A 17,893-nucleotide genomic window follows, 5' to 3' on the forward strand; every position below is an offset into this window, starting at 1 on the left:
TGCAGCAGGACATGGCGCTGGGAGAGCCACGTCCTTCTCCATCTCTCAATCACTCCACCAACATTAATTCCCTAATTTAGCCCCTGGCAGCGATCCTCACCTTAGCCATGGAGAAACTGAGGCTGAGGGAGGGAGAAGCCATTTGTCTCCGAATAATGAGCTGGAAGCCGGATCCAGGATCACCCCCAGCTTGCAGGACGAGAGTCCCTGCTCCCGATCCAAAGCTTTCTATCATAAAAGACAACGTTATGATTTATGGTTATCATTACTCAGCTTGGAAATGGAGTCCAGATTTTCCTGGAGTCCAGATCCTGGCTGCGACACTGAGCCCCGGACATTCCCCCACTGCCGGCACGCCGCATCCCAATGTCGGGAAGAGCCAAGGAACAATGGAGAACTGCAGATGGCAGCAGGATGAGCCAGGAAAGGCAGCGGTTGGGTGGCTGGAACTGAGGTTCGCTGACCCCAGGAACCATCACGGAGAGGGGAAAGTTGGGAATGCCAGGAGGAGCAGGCAGGGAAAGCCGGGAGCCGGTCCGAGCTGAAGGCCGCTCGCGGCAATGAGCATTGGGAAGGCCGGCACTGGTTGGGCTGGATGCTGCCTCCGGAGCACACACCCTGCAAAAGCAATCCCTGCTCCCAAACCTGCTTCCAACTCTTCCAATTTAGCCATTAGACCCCCCTCAAAGGGTCGGGAGCAACGCCAGGGCCGTGGCGGGGCACATGATCCCGGTGTTCCACAGGACGCGGCACCCGCGCGGCTCTGGCCAAACCAATCCCCGCGACCCTGTGGTGATCCAACGGAGACGTGGACGGAGCTCGGAGCCAGAAGCCATTTCTATTCCAGACAGGTTTGGATTCTCTGTTGGAAACGACACAGGAGCACCATTTTGACCAGCATTTGCAGCCGGGATGGGTGCCAGGATTCCCGTGTGCCAGTGCCGTAGCCGACGGCGGATCAACAACGGGACGGTCACTGGGACAGTCACAGGCACAGCCCGGCAGGGCCACGGCTCCACCCCGAGTCCCTCAGCCAGAGCCAGAGAGCAGCAGATTCTCCCAACCACCCAGCACAAAAGATCTTGAAAAAGCCAAGGAGAGAGCCTGGAGCGTTCCCAAGATCGACACCAAGCCCTGGAGCATGAGGCTGCTCCCGAGGGAAGAACCTTGCAAGGTTCAGGATAACAGCAATTTCCCAAATAAAGGATTTTGCAGCCGACCCAGCCCTCACCCAAATCCCCCAGCAGCAGCATGGGGAGGGGATGGGGGAGAGTCCCCACCCTAAAATGGGGATCCCAGGAGCTCACCCAGGGGTGGGAGAGCAGCCGGACACACAAAGAGAGGGAATTCCAGTTACAGGATTCGTACAGGTTTTTTAAAATGCAGAAAAATGATGGAAATGCAGGAAAAAGCAGAGCAGAGAAACGGGAAAATTGAAACATCCAAACACCAGGAGGGAGGGAAATGCTCCAGGAGAGAATCTTTTCCCTCTAGCACCTCTCCTCCCTCCCACCCCACTCTCCTGGATGCCCTGCTCAGTCGGTGCCGAGAATAGGGCAGAATTTGGAAAAAAGCTCCTTTGGAAGGGTCGGCACATCAGCCCTGGCTCAGGCAGCTCCAGTGCAGTGTTGGGTAAAAATAAAACGCAATTTGTGGGCACAATGTAAGAAGAAGGGGTCGGTGAGCAAACCAGGAAGGTTTGTGGAATTCCAGCGGAAAGACCTGGATTTGGACAAAGCTGATAGTCCTGAGGTGCAGGGGGAGAAGGGCTGACAAAAGGTCCTTTAGATTTCGGGGAAAAGGGAAAAAAACGGCTGTTGTATTGTATAAAAGCACCAACCATTCCAAAATAACCTTGGAATAAAAACGCCCATCCCAGAACAGGGCGGCTTCGCCAGCACAGGGTGGGGACAGAGCGATGGAAACGGACACACGGACACGGCCCAGGCAGCTCCACCAACCCAACCCAGCACCGCTGGGGCTGTGCCAGCATCTCCCGACCCTTCGGAATCCGGGTACCCCTGGCCCTCCCCGCCGTCCCGGGGGGCTCTGCCCCGCGTTTTTCCACTCAATTTCCTTCCCGCGTCGGCAGGAGATAAATCCCTCTGCTGAGGCAGGCGGCCGGAACGGCAAAGCCAGCGGTGCCAAGTTTAATAAGCAACCCTGATCGAGAATCCAGATAATAATTGGGATTATCGAGCTGGCTGGGAAAGAGCTTCCTCAGCTCCTGACGGCACCCGTGCCCGGCACCAGGGTGACAATGACACCCGCGGGGTCCCCAGTGGGGCTTGGGACATTGACGGGAGACTGGGATGCTCCCGAGGAGCAGCGGAAGCCTATCCATCACTGAATATTAAAATAAAATCAAAATAATACACCCCTTTTCGAGGGCTCCGCGCGCAGTCAGAACCTGCGGCACAAGGGAGCCTGTGCCCCCAAAATTCCATGGGAAGACCCTGGGGGCCCCAGCTCCATCCCCACCTCTGCAGGAGCTTCCCTGTATCCCGATTTTTAGGGGGGACACGCGGAGCCGGCACCGTCCCAGCGCCTGCGGAGAAGCTCAGCCGCTGAAATAATCCCGTCGCGGTTGAATTTTGTGCAGGGCACGAGGTTCAGGGGCTTTCTTTCCTCAGTGGAAACAGGATTGGAAAAGGAAAGAATTGGGATTTTTCGAGTTCTCTACAGGGTCAGGCTGATTTTATTTTACTGCAAATATAAATAGGGTTTTTGATAAATAATAAAAAAAAAAAAGAGAGACAGTCTAAATAAAACCCCCCTGGAAGACATGGCATGGAATCCAGAATCCTGGCAGGAATAGCTGTAGCCGGGCTGAGTGCTCTGGAATATTTGTATTTGCTGTCTAAACACTTTATCTCTTTCCCAGCACATGGGTGAGTTTTGCTCCCGTGTAATGTTCAAGGAAAAATAAACCGAGACGGATAATTCCTCCTCTTCCGCAGATAGAAAAAAAAAAATCTGACAAAACTTGGTTGCACTGGGGGAAACGGCAAAATATTTCCAGGGAAATTCAGCCAAACACCAAAGAAATAGATGGAGGAGGCAATTGGGATGTGGCAGGAGGAGGAAGCTGGGGATGGGATGGGGCTTCCCCATTCCCAGTCATTAAAAGCCCCCACAACCATTTATTCCCATTTTTTCCCGAAGTCAGCGGCGCTGGGAATCGAAGCCGAGAGAGGTTTGGGTTTGGCACAAAAGATCCGAAATCCAGAGTTGGATTCCTGGGGGACTTCGGGGCCGGTGGAGAAGGAGCTGAAATAAAGAGTCCATTCCTGGAGTCGAACAAAAAAAAGGTATCGAGTGATGGTGTGAAACTCTGCGGATCCCGGGAACGCTTCGGCAGAGCAGTGGGAATGCCAGGGGTGGGAATACTGGTGGTGGAATATCAGTGGTGGGACTACTGGTGGTGGGAATAACGGTGGTGGGAATACTGGTGGTGGAATATCAATGGTGGGAATACTGGTGATGGGAACATTGGAGGTGGGAATACTGGTGGTGGGAATAACGGTGGTGGGAAAACTGGTGGTGGGAATACTGGAACTGGCATCCACCGGGAGCGGCGGCTCCGGATCCAGCACCGGGATGGTGTTTAGTGGGATCGACCTGGCACGGGCAGCTCCAGCGTTTGCACAGATCCATGAGTGTGCTTGGAAGTTCACAGCTGCAGGGAGAAACGGGAAAATCCCACAAAACAAGGCCAGAGAAGCTGGAAACACCAAGGAAAGAGGAAAACTGGGAGGTCGGGAAGAAGCGATGTGCTGAGGGAGCGTAGGGATGAATCCCACAGGATCCCACCGTGTCGTAAGTTTATCCCATGGGATCCCAGCCCAGCACAGGTGTATCCCAAAGGGTCCCACCACGGCACATGTGGATCCCATGGGATCCCACCACAGCACAGCCCCACCAGGACATGGTTCAGCCCTGTGGCTGCTCCTCTCCCAGCAGCGGCATCACTCGCTGCTCCGCTGGGAAGCAAACATGGGAAGGGGGGAATAATTTGGAAGGGGAGGAATTAAAAAAAAAAAATAGTCTAAATCCCTGTTTCTGAATCCCTCTCCCATCATCCTGGCTCAAAATGAAGGATGTGCCCTAAAGGTGACACCAGACGGGGCTGGCGGGGAGGTGTCACACCGAGGGAAATGCCGGGAACGCTCCCAGGCTCCGAGCACCAGCACCACCCCGACTTGCCAAAATCCACAGGGCTTTGATTTCTCCACGGGTTTGGGGCTCAACAAGAAAATTTTGGCAAAACCACTTCCCAGCCACCCTTTGGGATGAAGCTTCAGGCTGGCAGCTCCATGGCCGTGCATCTCCCCAGCACCAGCCCCAATTCACACCGTCGGGCAGCACAGCTGAAGCCACCGGGTGACCCCGGTGGTGACCCCAGTCCTGCCCTCGCCCCCTCCCAGCACAGCCCACTCACACCCCCCCCCCCCAGCCCCCCCGCTCCGCTCTTTTGAGCCGGGAGCCTCATTAGGAGGTAATTAGCTGCGGAACAATGGGAAGCTCTTTAGCAGCCCAGGCACAGCGGCAGCAACAAGCCAAGGGGGAAAGAGGGAGGAGAAATAAATAAATAACAACACTGTGACCACCCGGGAACAAGGCAGGACGGAGCAGGGACACGGCCGGGGCTCCATCCGACTGCCCTGCTCTCAGCTTCGTCCCTTCCCGCTGTTCCTGCCGGGATCAAACCAGCCTTGGCGCATCCCAGAGCCCATGGGCGCCATTTCCCCAACACGGCTCCCGGCCAGCCAGTGGGAACAGCCACGGGGTCCCCAAATCCAGAAGGGCTGGGCTGGTGGCAAAGAGTTTGGAAGCACAGATACTCCTAAACACAGCCCTGGCTTCGGGGAGGGCTTCAAAAATGCCTCTGGAATTCACCCGGCAAAGGCCAAAGCGGCCACCGGCTAACCCAAACACTTCTGCAGCTCTGGAGAATCATGGAATCGCTTGGACTGGGAAAGAGCTCCAAGATCTTGATCCCCAGCCATAATGCAGCCTGAACCCTCAGAGCATGGTGCTTCCCCCCCTGCACTTGCAGAGGCCAAACAGGGCCCGGCCCTGCTTTTGGGATGGATCTCCAAGCAGAGGGAAGCGAGCGGACATCGGGATGAGCACTGGGTCATGGCAAAGGGGGAAAAGGAACTGAAACACCTCTTAGGGGCTGCAGGTAACAGTGCTCCGAGCTGCTCGCCTTCCATAAATCCCATTAAATCCAAGGAAGCGGGGCAGGATCCCTGCCCCAAGTGGGGAAAACCAGCTTGGATCAAAACGGAGCCTCAGAAATCACGATTAATATCTAACACAAAAGAACCGAAATTGTCACCATCAGGAACGAGGAGCTATTTAAGGAACAATTGCTGCAATTTTCCAGCCAACCCAGCAGCTGAACCTTGTCAGGCACAGGCAGGTATGGCTCCAGCCAGCTCCTGATGTGGCACTGGGATGGACACAGCCAGACAGCCCTGGAGCCAGGTAAACCCGCAGCCAGCTGCATCCTGCAGCCCCCAGGTAGGAATTCCAGGGGAATGTCACACAGGGGTGGCACAGCATTGCCAGACAGGGCAATTTTTGGCACTGGATTATTTGTGTGTGTAAAGTGTATTTATGTGGGGGGGTTGGGGGGGGTGAATAAACACCCACATATGTAAATAAATAGATAATTTATATAACAGATATAAATATATTTGTATGTAAATATATATAAATCTATAAAAATGCATGCATCTTTCTTTAAACAGCAGCACTTTCAAAGCTTTCCATGGTACCCCAGGGCATCTCTCACCCCCTGCACTGCTCCCACTGCCCACCCTCTGCGTGTCCCCCCCGACCAGGACACCCCAGGGTCCAGGGGGGATTCTGGGGCCCGCCTGACCCTCCGGCAGCTCCGTCACCCCCGGCCCATCCTCGCATTAGGATGCGGCGCATGGCCGGCATTTGGATACCAAATGTGCAAGCAGCAGGGAATGTAATTGCGGTCCCTGGAAAGGGACAGGCGGAGACGGAGACGGGCACGGAGAGAGAATCCTGTCAGCGACGCCGGCCCGGTGGTGTCTGCTCTCCATTAACCACTCGCCGCAGCCCTGGGCTGGTGAGGAATTGCTAACACGGCTTAACGGGCTGGAAAAGAGGGGTGGGAAGGGCTGGGAGTGATCTCGGCACAAAGGGAGAACAGAAGGAGGAAAACTCAAAGAGCAGGAATTGCACAGGACGAGGCCGGGCGCTGGCACACCCAAACACCCAGCGCTGCTCTGGCACCCCGAGAGGGGACTCGGCCCGATGGTGATACAGGAACAGCCCGAGTGCCAGGGTTAAAATACACATTAAAATCACTCCGAGGGGGAAACGGGGCATGTTTCTTTCAGGGGCTGATGTGGGCCCCAGCATGATGTCCATGGGAGCAGGGAGGGCAGACACAGAGAACTGGGGACACCTAGCAATGAGGGTGACCCCAAAAGTCCCAGCCAAAGCCAGGACACAGAGGTTTTGGGATCCAGCCCCAATCCAACATGGAGACACGGGTGGGATCGCCCAAGCTGAGCCCTCTCGCTCGGCCACCCTTCTGCAGCACCAAATTCCCTGGGAAAAACAGATGTGGCATCCTCTTCACTCCCTTGATGGGGAAGTGGGACATGCAGCCACCAGCGGCCTGGCCACAGCCCCTCAGGACACACAGGTGGGCAATTGGCCCTGGCTTGGGTGGTCAGTGGGTCACAGCCACGGCTTTCCTGGCCACGGCCACCGCGCTCCAGCCTCGGACAAAGCACCAGCAACCGGCAGGCGCCAGGGCTGCAGCTCCAGGAGATGGGAATGCAGGAAAAAGGGGCACGAAATGCAATGGGATTGGGAACATGATCTAAATCCCCTCCAAGATGAGCCCCCCTCACCTCAACCCCACCAGCCCTGTGCCAGAGGCACCTTTCCCCCAAAACTCCTGCTCTGCCACCACCGCCGGCCCTGAGCATCACCTGGCTTTGTAAATCCCCCTGCCAGAAACCATTTCTCTGGTTCTCGATCCTGGGATTGGGGAGTGCAGAGGAGCAGAACAGAAATCCCAGCTGTGCTCACAAACCACACCGAAAAATAATACAGAAATCAGCACAAGAAGCGTTCGGAGGCAGCGCCGTGACCTCGGCGTTAAACCAGGCCACGGGCACGATCCCGCCCGGTCCCGGGGATCTGTGCCACACACGGAGGGAGGAGAACCCCTGTCACTCTGCACATTCCTGCCGTGGATCCAGGCACACGGCAGTGACCACGGGATTGCTGCAGGAACACCGACCAGCATTCAGGAATGACGATTCCCTGCCCGTCACCGGCTGTCGGCAGAGCCGGGGACGGCAACAAATCCCAAACCCTTCGTCCTCCCTTGGCCTCCCAGGGGTTTCCAGCACGGCCACAAGACCCTGGGTCAGGACACAGGCCTGGGGACCTTCTGAGGACAGGTCACTCCTTCCCACAGACCCTTTCCCCCATGGCCCGGAGGTTTTCCCAGATCCCTGATTTTTGTCGCACGGTGCCGCGTGCCGAGACATCCACCCTAAACCCACTGTGGTGGGGAGGCAACGGGGGCCAAAACGGGACACCCCAAGCCGCTGGTGATGCTGGACACTCCAGCACACCCAAACTGACCTGGTTGGCTCCCAAGGAAAATGCACCCTGGAACCCTACGGGTGAGCGGCTCCTGCACCACCAGCCGGAAAACACGGAGCGACGGCGGGAAGAGCCCCGGGTGTCGTGCCAGACCCCTGCCCGCAGTGCCGGACCAGGGAGGACCCCCAAGGTCCCATCCATGGGCACATCACTCCGGACACGACCAATGGATCCACCCATGACCGGCCCAGCCATGGCCAACAGATCCACACCCGGAGAGCGACCATCGGCAGCGCCCGTACGTGCCACGGAGCAAAAGCCCACACTTCCACATGGTAACAAAACTGCCCATTATTATATAATTCCACCTTCATCATCCTTCATTTTTTTCCTGGATGACCCAGGAGTTCCATCCAGCCAAACGTTTTCCTAGCGCATCCTCACAAAACCGTTTAAAAATAAAAATAAACCTTGTAAATCCACAGCGAGTGGTTAAATCTCTCCCCAGAACAGGGAAATTGCAGCATCCCGAGGTACCACTTATTTTTAATTTAGCCCCAATTATGAAATATAGAATTATTCTAATCTGGGCAAATCATATCGACCATGAGATTTATTCCTGTCTTTTTTAAAATATAGATTGCTGTATAAACCTGAAGAAAAATATTTAGCGGCAGAGAAGGTCTGTGGGTTCAAACAGGACATTTTAACCTTGGGTCTTTCCCCCCCTTTTTTTTTTTTAAACCCCTTTTTATTTCCCCCTTACTAAATGAGGTGATGGTGGGGGGAGAAAAGAATGAAAACAAGATGAAAACAAGAGATCAGAAAACACAGAAATACATTTCTTCTTCATTTTTAAGAATGAGGCGGTCTTGTAGTAACTCCAGAGAAAAAATAAAACCCACCGCTGGGTTCAAAAAGGGAATAAGCAGGAAACTCAATGGCAATTTCAATCTTTGCAACCCCTAATAAATTGCCTCGAATTCCGAGAGCCGAAGGCGCAGGCGGGGAGCGCTGGCGACACGGGGCGCTCCCACATTGGGGAAATTTGGGTCACATCCCGGAGCCAGGCGCTGCGGACGTGCCTGCTGAACCCACCAGCCATTGTCTGCTCTTCCCTCCCAGCCCCTCGCGCTTCCCTCCACTCCATTTTTATTTTTCCCCCCCCTCCTCGAAAATATTTTCCCTGCCAACCAGCAGATTTAGAGATGTATAAATATATATGGAATAATGATCCACCGTGGATTTTTCGAGGAGAAATTCTCGGCGGCTTCTACGAGGGGGCGAAGGGGATGGAGCCGACGCCATCAGCGGTGCTGGGTCCCGGGACGCCCGTCACCAGTGGCCACTTTTGGCTGTTGGCACCGCTGTCGGAACCCTTGGGTGCCAAATCCCATCCCCGGGAACCCCTGGGCGCCAAACCCCGAACGTCAGAACCTTTGGGCGCCAAATCCCAGCCATTGGAAGCTTTGGGTGCCAAATCCCAGCCACCGCCCCAACCACCCTGATCTCGGGGATGCCAGAGTTGGACCGGGGGGACACACACCTCACACATGTTTGGCATTTGGGAGAACAAAAACACAAAGTGCGGGAGCTTGGGGGGGGGGGAGCACCAGGAGCTAAAATCAAAAACTTCGCAGTGGGCACAAAAAAAAAAAAGAAACAAAATTAGGGAAAAAAAAAATAATTCCCTGGCTCTTACAATCCCCCACAAAAATGTGAGGGAGATAATAAAATCCATATGCACCGCAGGCGGCCCACGACGCAGGCACCACCGCCGAGGAACCACCACCAAGGCACAAAGGGACGGGCTCGCCCCAATTTTGGGGCAGACAGAGGGGCACGAGGGGTCCCCCCAAAGGGACGTGGGGAGGTTGGATGGACACCAGGTGCTGCTGAGGGTTCTCGGCCCTGCGCACGTCCCAGCGCCGAAAAACCGCCGGGAACTTTACCCAGCTGCACTGGTGGCATCGAGGGAGAGAAGGTGGCACCGAGGGTCCCCCCATGGATGGCAGCAGGGGATGAGCCACCCGGAGCTGGAGGAGCTGCCTGACGTCCCTGGCAGCCCTGGGGACGAGGACCAGGCCACGCCGTGCCCCTGCAGGCCACTTGTCACACAGGGACTGAGGGGGACAAAGAAGCCCCTGCTTGACCCAGAAAACAGGACAGCCCAAAGCCACAGGGGCTGCACCCACCAAGCTCATCCCTCGCCACTCACAGACACTGCCAGGCCTGGGAGAACTTTGAGGAATTTTGGGGGAAATGAGGATTTGATGGCTGGTGTTTGTTTTTACAGGAATCCCCACAAACGGGCCCGTTCAGACCCCAAAGAGTGTCCCCAACAGGGAGGGTGGGGGGTCCCGAGGGTCCCAACCACCTGAACATTCCCAGAGCAGGATTCTTCCCGCTTCCAACTCACCAGCAGTTTTGGGCTCCTCAAAATCACGAACAAAGAAATACGACAGAAACAAAACTCTTGCCCCCAAAGAAAAAACACTTGGTGGGGAAAAATCACACAGAAAAATCGAAATTCCAACCGGAGTCAGGAAACGAAGCCAACTGTGGGGATCGCGCTTCCAGGATGGGAATGACCCGGGAGCAGCAGGACCGGCCATCCCGGCTCCGCACGCCCCGTGCCCCCCTCGGGCCCGTTTTGCCATTTCCCCCCCAAATCGTTCTTTCCGCCTCCCCCGCAGCCGCACCCGCCGCTTTGAGCGGATTTCGGGATTTTTTTTTTCGCAGAACCTTCATCCCCGGAGGAGGGACCGGGGGGAGACGGGGTGGCGGGGGGAGGAACTTGAACTTCGCCGAAGTTGGGCGCAGAGGGGCCGGGGGGGCCGAGCCGCAGCCCCCGCCGCCCCCGGGAACGCGCCCCGCGCCCGGCGATGCTCCCGGCGCTGCCGCAGCCCCCGGGGACGCTCCGCCCGGGGCCCCGCGGGAACTTTCGGGGGAGGGAGCCCCGGGGACCACCCCCCTCCCCGGAGCCGCCCAGCCCGTTCACCGGACCCCACCGGGGGCTCGAGGGGGGCCCGACCCGCCACGGACGGCGGCGGCCGCTGTCACCGGGCGGCAGCGGGTGCGTGTACGGGGGGGAAACACCGACTGCAACTCGGGCGCCGAGGCCGCCCCCGCCGCCCCTCACCTGGGATTGCTCCGGTTCCAGTAGACGGCGAACCGGTCCGAGATAACTTTCCCGGTCTCGTCGGTCCAGACGCAGACGCCGAGGAGCGCGGCGAGCAGCGCGGCCGCCCCGCAGCGCACCATCGTCCCGGCGGGCGGCGGGCGCGGCTCCGGCCGCTTCAGGGGGCGGCGGGGCCCTGGGGCCGGCCGGGGACGGCGGGCGGGCGGCGGGCGGCGGCGGCGGCGGGCGGGCGCCCAGCCCTCACCATCGCCCGCGGCCCCGGGCGCCGTCAGCGGGGGGACTCGGGGGCGGCCGCGGTGCGGCGGCGCCGGGGCAGCCGCATCCCGCGCTCGGGCGGCGGGGACCGGCCCGGTTCCCGCGGCGCCCCGGGATCGCCCCGGTACCGGGAACCTTCCGCCCCCCCCACCACCGCCTCCCGCGCCCAACTTCGGCCAAGTTCCTCCGAGCCCCGCGGCGCCGCCGCCGCCGCCCGGTGCCGAGCCCCCGGTGCTGCCGCCGCACCTGCGGGCTCAGCCCCGGGCCCCGCCGCGGGCTGCTCCGCCCCGGGGGACACCGGAGAGACAAAGGCCGGGCCGGGAGGCCGCCGCTCGCTCAGTGCCGCCGCGCCATGCTGCGCCCGCCGCCCGCGCCCCCCGCGCCCCCCGCCCGGGACCGCCCCCGCGCCGGGCCCGCCCCCGGTACCGGGCCCGCCCCCGCCCCGCCCCCGCCCCGCCTCTGACACATTGTTGCCACCGGCGGCCGCGCGCGCGCCCAGGGCGGGGCTCCCGCGCGCCCCCGCGGCCACGCCCCTGCGGGGGGGAGGGGGGGTCTGCAGGGGGGGGGGGTCACACCGGAGGGGGAACGGACCGGTACCCGGGGGAGGGGGGGTCTGCATTGACGGGGGGGGTCACAGCGGAGGGGGAACGGACCGGTACCCGGGGGAGGGGGGGTCTGCATGGAGGGGGGGTCACAGCGACCGTGGGGGGGTCTTTGGAAGGGGCGGGGGTCGCACGGGGTGGGCTGAGGGGCTTTGGAAAGGGGGGGGGGCTGGGAGGGGTTTGGATGCGGGGGTCAGAGCAGCGGGGGGGGTCTTTGGAAGGGGCGGGGGTCGCACCGGGTGGGCTGAGGGGCTTTGGAAAGGGGAGCGGTTCACTGGCTGGGGGTTGGGATTTTGGAAGGGGAGTCACGTGGGGGGGGGGGGGGGCTTTGGAAGCAGGAGGGAGGTTTGGGGGTGCGCTCCCCTGAGGAAGGGATGAGCTGATGGGGGGGTTTGGGGTGCCCGGGGGGCGGTGGGCAGGAAACGTTGGGAAGGGGCAGGCAGGGGCTCGCACTGGAGGGGACAGGGATGGGGATGGGGACAGGGACGTGTCCTGCGACCCACAGGTGCCAAGGAAAGACAGACAGATGGTGGCAGGGAGAGTCCCACCCTCTGCAGGGACATTTTTTCATCTCTGATATAAGGATAAACTGAACGATAATTTGTGTTAAGGGATCACTCTGCTTTGTCGAAATCCTGGAAAACAGTGATGGGAATAGCACAGAGGCCTGAAGCTGTGTGGGGCCATGTCCAGCTCTGGGGAGGACAGACTCTGGGGAGTACGTGGAATTTTTGGTCACAGGTGTGCCACTCAGCCACATCCCTGAACAAGGACACCCCACGGTGCCAGAGCCACATCCCCAAGCCAGGACACCCCACGGCCCTGGAGTCACATCCCTGAGCAAGGGCACTCCCCTTGGGCTGGTCCTTGCTGGACAGGACCTGCTCTGCTCCCAGAGTCCCCCCAGGTCCCCCCAGGGTCCAAAAACTGTTTCACAAGTGTTCACTGTTTCTCTGAGTGAACACAGAGAGACTCCAGACCCTGCTCCCCAGGGACCATGGAATGTCCCCTGGGTGTCCTCCCAGGTGTATAAGCCCCCCCTGAGCCCCTCGGAGCCAGAGCTGGCTCCCACCAGAATTCCTCAGGTGCCTCCAGATGCAAAGACACTTCCAGTTGGATTCACAAAGCACCAAGGTGCCCATTAAGTCCATCAGGAGGAGCAGTTCCAGCACATCCCGCTGCCTGTCCTTCTGCTCAGCATCCAAATATCCCTGTAAATCCATCTCCATCTCACGAGCTCTTAGGAGTTTGTCCGTGCTAAAAGGGAGGGAGCGGCCCAGTGTAAAACACCTCCAGCGCCACACGGAGAGGTGGGATATAAATAAAATATGGATCCTCCTCATTATTTATTTAGCAAATCTGTTTAGGAAAAGCTCCACGGACTGTGGGGCTCAGCATCCCTCCTCCCACCCTAAACCAAAACAAATAAAAAGCAAATGATTTTGGAATCATGCTGCCGGAGCATCCTCCCGCACCGCAGCTCCATCAAGGTTATCCATCTCCTCATCCTGCTCCCATCAGGATCCGTCTCCATCAAGCCCCCGACAGCCAATCTCCCTCCTGTCAGCGGACGCTGCCATAAACCCGGACACTTGTCTGTCAACTTCATTTGTTTCCATCTCTCCAGCCAAGCCACTAAAAGCCTTTCCGGGCTCTCCAGGAGGTTCCTCCCAGCTCGGGGACAGCGGTGCGAGCCCTGGCAGAGCCTCATTCCAGGGCCAGCTCCAGGGGCAGCTCCAGGGGCACGGCAAAATCCATAGCTGCCCCCCCACAGAGCAATCCCATCAGCGTCCGTGGACTGGGGAACGGGGATGATCCAAAGGGCACCGTGCTGGCCAAGGGGTCAGCCAGGTCACCCAGGCCTTGTGGTGCCAGGTCACCCATGGGCACCCGCCGGATGGAGATTCCCAGTTCATCCCAGCTCAGCCCAGGGCATGTCAACTGAACCCAGCACATCCCAGCTCAGCCCAGCACACCCCAGCTCAGCCCAGGGCATCCCAGTTTAGCTGAGTTCAACCCGATGCATCTCAGCTTGGGCCAGCTCAACCCCATGCATCCCACCCCAGCCCAGGGCATCCCACCCCAGCCCAGGGCATCCCAGCTCGGCCCAGTTCAACCTGGTGAATCCCAGCTCAGCCCAGTGCATCCCAGTGCATCCCAGCTCAGCCCAGCACATTCCAGCTCAGCCCAGCTCAGCCTAGCACATCCCAGCTCAGCCCAGTGCATCCCAGTTCAGCCCAGTTCAACCCAGTGCATCCCAGCTCAGCCCAGCTCAGCCAGTGCATCCCAGTGCATCCCAGCTCAGCCCAGTGCATCCCAGTGCATCCCAGTGCATCCCAGTTCAGCCCAGTTTAACCTGGTGAATCCCAGCTCAGCCCAGTGCATCCCAGCTCATCCCAGTGCATCCCAGCTCATCCCAGTGCATCCCTGCTCATCCCAGCTCATCCCAGTGCATCCCAGTGCATCCCAGCTCAGTCCAGCTCAGCCCAGCTCAGCCCAGCTTGGCCCAGTGCATCCCAACTTGGCCCAGTTCAACCCAGTGCAGCCCAGCTCAGTTCTGCTGGAGCCGTGGGGGATCCCAGATGAAATTCCCTGGAAAATGAGATGATCCACTGGGGTCAGGCAGGAGCAGCCCCACACCTGCTCCGGTGCGTTCCCTCCCAGCCGGGATCGGTCCCAGCCCAGGGAGGGCCCAGCCCAGGGAGGGCCCAGCCCTGCTTTGCATGGAACGACTTCTCCTTCCCCACTCCTGGTAACGGGAAGGAAAACCTTTTCCAGGATTTTTCTGGCTTCTCCAAACAGCACCAGGTTGTTTTTCTAACCAAACAAAACCAACTATTTGCCTTAATTACTGCAAATCCTGCAATTTCCAGCCCCCAGCTCCATGCAGGGGGCAAGGCTGGATGCAGGGAGGGATAATTCACACCCGCCTTCCTCTGCATTAATTGGATCGGCCAGGAAATTATGGAAAAATATTTGCTACGGACAGAAAAACCCTTCCCATTAAAAAGGTGAGGAGTCGCAGGGAAAGGGCCGGGAAGCACCGGGAAGCAGAGCAGAGCCAGGCTGCTGGGAAGGGAGCTGCAACAGGAAAAAAAGGGGCCTGGGCGGGTCCCTTGGAGCTTCCTGAACTGGAAGGGATCAGCGTGATGGGAAATCCCAGCTGGCAGCAGGATCCAGATGCCCGGCATGGACACCAGAGGGTGGTGCTGATGGGATCCAAGGCATCCACAGGCACCAGCCCCCATCCATGGACTCTGCTCCCATCCAAAGGCACCGGCCCCCCAAAGGCCAGGGAGGGGCCCATCCCTGGCTGGTGGGGCTGGGGGGCAGCGCTGGGGACCCCCACCCGTGTGGCCAGGCTGTGGCACAGCTCTGGCTCCCAAGTTTTGCTCCCTGGAGCCTCCCACGTTCCTTGAGCTCCCGGTTTATTCAGGATAAGCTGCCGCAGAGATTCAAAACTGCAAACCCCCACCGTCATACCCCAAATGTGGGCGCACCCGGAGCTCCTGCGTGGCCCCCGCGATCTCGGGCAGTGTCTCCCCTCCAGCGGGGTGGGAGAGAGCCACAGCCTGGGGCTCAGGGTGGGAACGGGGAGCCCGGGAACACCCAAACCCCTCCCGCAGCCCGGGCACGGACACGCCTCGCCCGGGGCCGTTCACACCTTCCCCAGCAGCGCCGGGCGCGTTCTGCCGCCTCATCTGCTGCTCGGGAAAACACCCAGCCCCAAAATCCAGCTGCGGATAAATCCTTCCCGGATTTATCCTTCCCGGAGCCGTGCTGCCACGAGAGAGAGCGGCTCCCCCTGGCTCGGTGGCATTTGGTGACTGCTGTCCCTCGTCCATCGGGGACGGTGGCATCGCAGCAGGGTCCGCAAAGCAATTTCCCACCAGGAATTAACTCCCAGACCCCTGGCGAAGGGAGCGGGAACGGTGCGGGACGGCATCACCGTCGACACCTGGAAAAGCGGCCGGGAAACCGTCAAGGGCCAAAATCCTGCGCTTTCGGCCCAAAGCTGAGGCGGCGGCGGAGCGGCAGCAGCGCATTGCTTAGGCAATACCCCCCTCTAGTGCCGGTGCCCCTCGCCGCCCCCCGGGGCTGTCACCGTGCGCTCGGGTCGCCGTTAGTGCGACACAGCCCCGGCCCCTGCTTGGACCGGGGAAAACACCCGGGAAAACAAAGACCCCCCCACCAGAGATCGCAGCCCCCCCGGCCCTGCAGCCCCTCAGCCCCCTCTGGGGACAAGCCGGGAGGTTTGGGGAGGGTCTGCAGCCCCTCACTCCTCTGGGGTCCCTGCACAGACCATTCCCAGCACCCCGTTAACGGCGCTAAAGGGACACAACGCAGCGCCACGGCCACGGTGTCCCCTCCCACGGCCACCGTGTCCCCCTCCCACGGCCACGATGTCCCCTTCCCACGGCCACCGTGTCCCCTTCCCACGGCCACAGTGTCCCACTCCCACGGCCACCGTGTCCCTCTCCCACGGCCACGGTGTCCCCTCCCACGGCCACCGTGTCCCCTCCCACGGCCACCGTGTCCCACTCCCACGGCCACCGTGTCCCGGCCACAGTGTCCCACTCCCACGGCCACCGTGTCCCCTTCCCACGGCCACCGTGTCCCCCTCCCACGGCCACGATGTCCCTCTCCCACGGCCACCGTGTCCCCCTCCCACGGCCACCGGCCCCGCACGCCGGCCCGCAGCCCCGGCCCCGCGGCCCCCGCTGCCATCCGGCCGCGCTCCGGGAGCTTTTGAATATGGAAAGCGCAGGGGAAAAGCGTTTTCTGTTCGGCCAAAACCCACCCAAGTGGAATGGGGAGGGCCGGGGGGAGGGAGGGCAGCCCGAGGAGTTAATCCACTTTGAATTGCAGCGGCTCCAGCCCGCGCTCCGGGTTGACAGCTTGACAGAGACGGATTGGCAGCTCCCGAGGTGAGACATCCCGGCCGAGCCGCAGGAAAACCCGGCTTGGAGGTGGCAGGTTCCACCGTGTGGTTTTGCACGAGGCGGGGGGGAAAAAAATAAATTAAATAAATAAAGGTGAAAATGAAGGGAGAGCAGGGAGCTGGAACAGGCCCCCGCAAGGGGAATGGCTCCCTGGAGCCTCCCTGTCACAGGGACCCCCACGGTGGCTCCTCAAGCACCCCCAAACCTGACCCTGGGGTCTGCAGGCACAATCCCCCAGCGACCACCACAGCATCGTCCCCCAGCTTCCAGCCAGGCTGAGGCACCTCTCAGCTCCCACAGGGCTTGGGGCAGGGTTTTCCCATCGGGATCTCCCAGGAGCTGCCGGAATACAGACGAACAACAAACCGGGGTGAAGGAGAATGGGCACCGTGGGGTGATGTCCCAGCGGGCCGCACCTGCTCGGGTGGGTGATAGGCGAGCACGGCCCCAGGCAGGCTGTTAAATCCCTTCGTTTGGCAGCAAAAGGCATTTTCCAGGCAGGAGAGAGCCGGGAAGGCGAGGCCCGGCTCTGCCTCCCAGGGCCGCTGCCTGTCAGCAGCCGGGAATCACTGAACTACGACGGATGTCTCGGAGGGATGATAGGGCAGCGACCCTCATATTTTCTGCAGCGAGCGCTCCTGTAAGCTCCCTTTGTGCTGGAATGATGGGAATTCATTACAGACCACCCCCCCGCCGCGCGCTGGCTCCCAGGGGAGGGATCTGCCGGCTCTCTCCAAGGCTAAATGGGATTAGGTTATCTCCCGGCACGGATACCCAGACAAGAGCACACCAGGAACGGTCCCGGAGCATCCAGCACGGCCCTGGCAGGACTCAGCAGACACGATGGAGGTATCACCACCAGCTCCTCCAGGTGAGGATCCATGATCTGCTCCCAGACGGACACAGCCGGGAGATTTACCGGTGATGCTGATTCTGGAGGTGTTTGGTGTTGCTGTGTGTTTCGGGGGGAAAGTCACTCCATTGTGTGGCTGCCACCAAAGGACCCTCACCCTAATCCTGACCCTCATCCCTGTGAACTGCTCAGCAAAGCGTGGCACGGGCTCTGCCAGCCCTGCTCTCCCGGTTTTGGTGCCAGCAGCCCTGATGCCACTCTCAGCTCTGGATCACAGCACAGGGAGTGGGGCTGAGCTGGGCTTCACCCTGCGAGACGTGGGAGAAGCCAGAGGGAGCATCGCTGTGCCCAGCCTGGCACTGCCAGTGCTGCTGCCAGGAGGACCCACCGTGAGCTGCTGCAGGAGCAGGAATCCCCAGGCTGGGCCAAAACAGCTTAAAGCACCAAAAGCTCCATCCCAGGAGTTGGCAAAAGCAGAGGTTGAGTT

The 17,893-nt window shown here is 59.8% G+C and overlaps 1 protein-coding gene across 1 annotated transcript in view; it reads right to left on the bottom strand.

Annotated features, from left to right (window-relative positions):
- Positions 1 to 10,958, bottom strand: part of EFNA2 (ephrin A2) — a 38,872-nt gene extending 27,914 nt beyond the window's left edge. Inside the window, exon 1 of the mRNA XM_038164131.1 lies at positions 10,754 to 10,958. Within this exon, the coding sequence (XP_038020059.1) occupies positions 10,754 to 10,875 (122 nt within the window). The 5' untranslated portion in view covers positions 10,876 to 10,958. The remainder of the gene's footprint in view (positions 1 to 10,753) is intronic.
- Between the last annotated feature and the right edge of the window lie 6,935 nt (positions 10,959 to 17,893).

This window comes from Motacilla alba, chromosome 28, assembly GCF_015832195.1.
Source record: "Motacilla alba alba isolate MOTALB_02 chromosome 28, Motacilla_alba_V1.0_pri, whole genome shotgun sequence".
In the NCBI taxonomy this organism is placed as follows: Eukaryota; Metazoa; Chordata; class Aves; order Passeriformes; family Motacillidae; genus Motacilla; species Motacilla alba.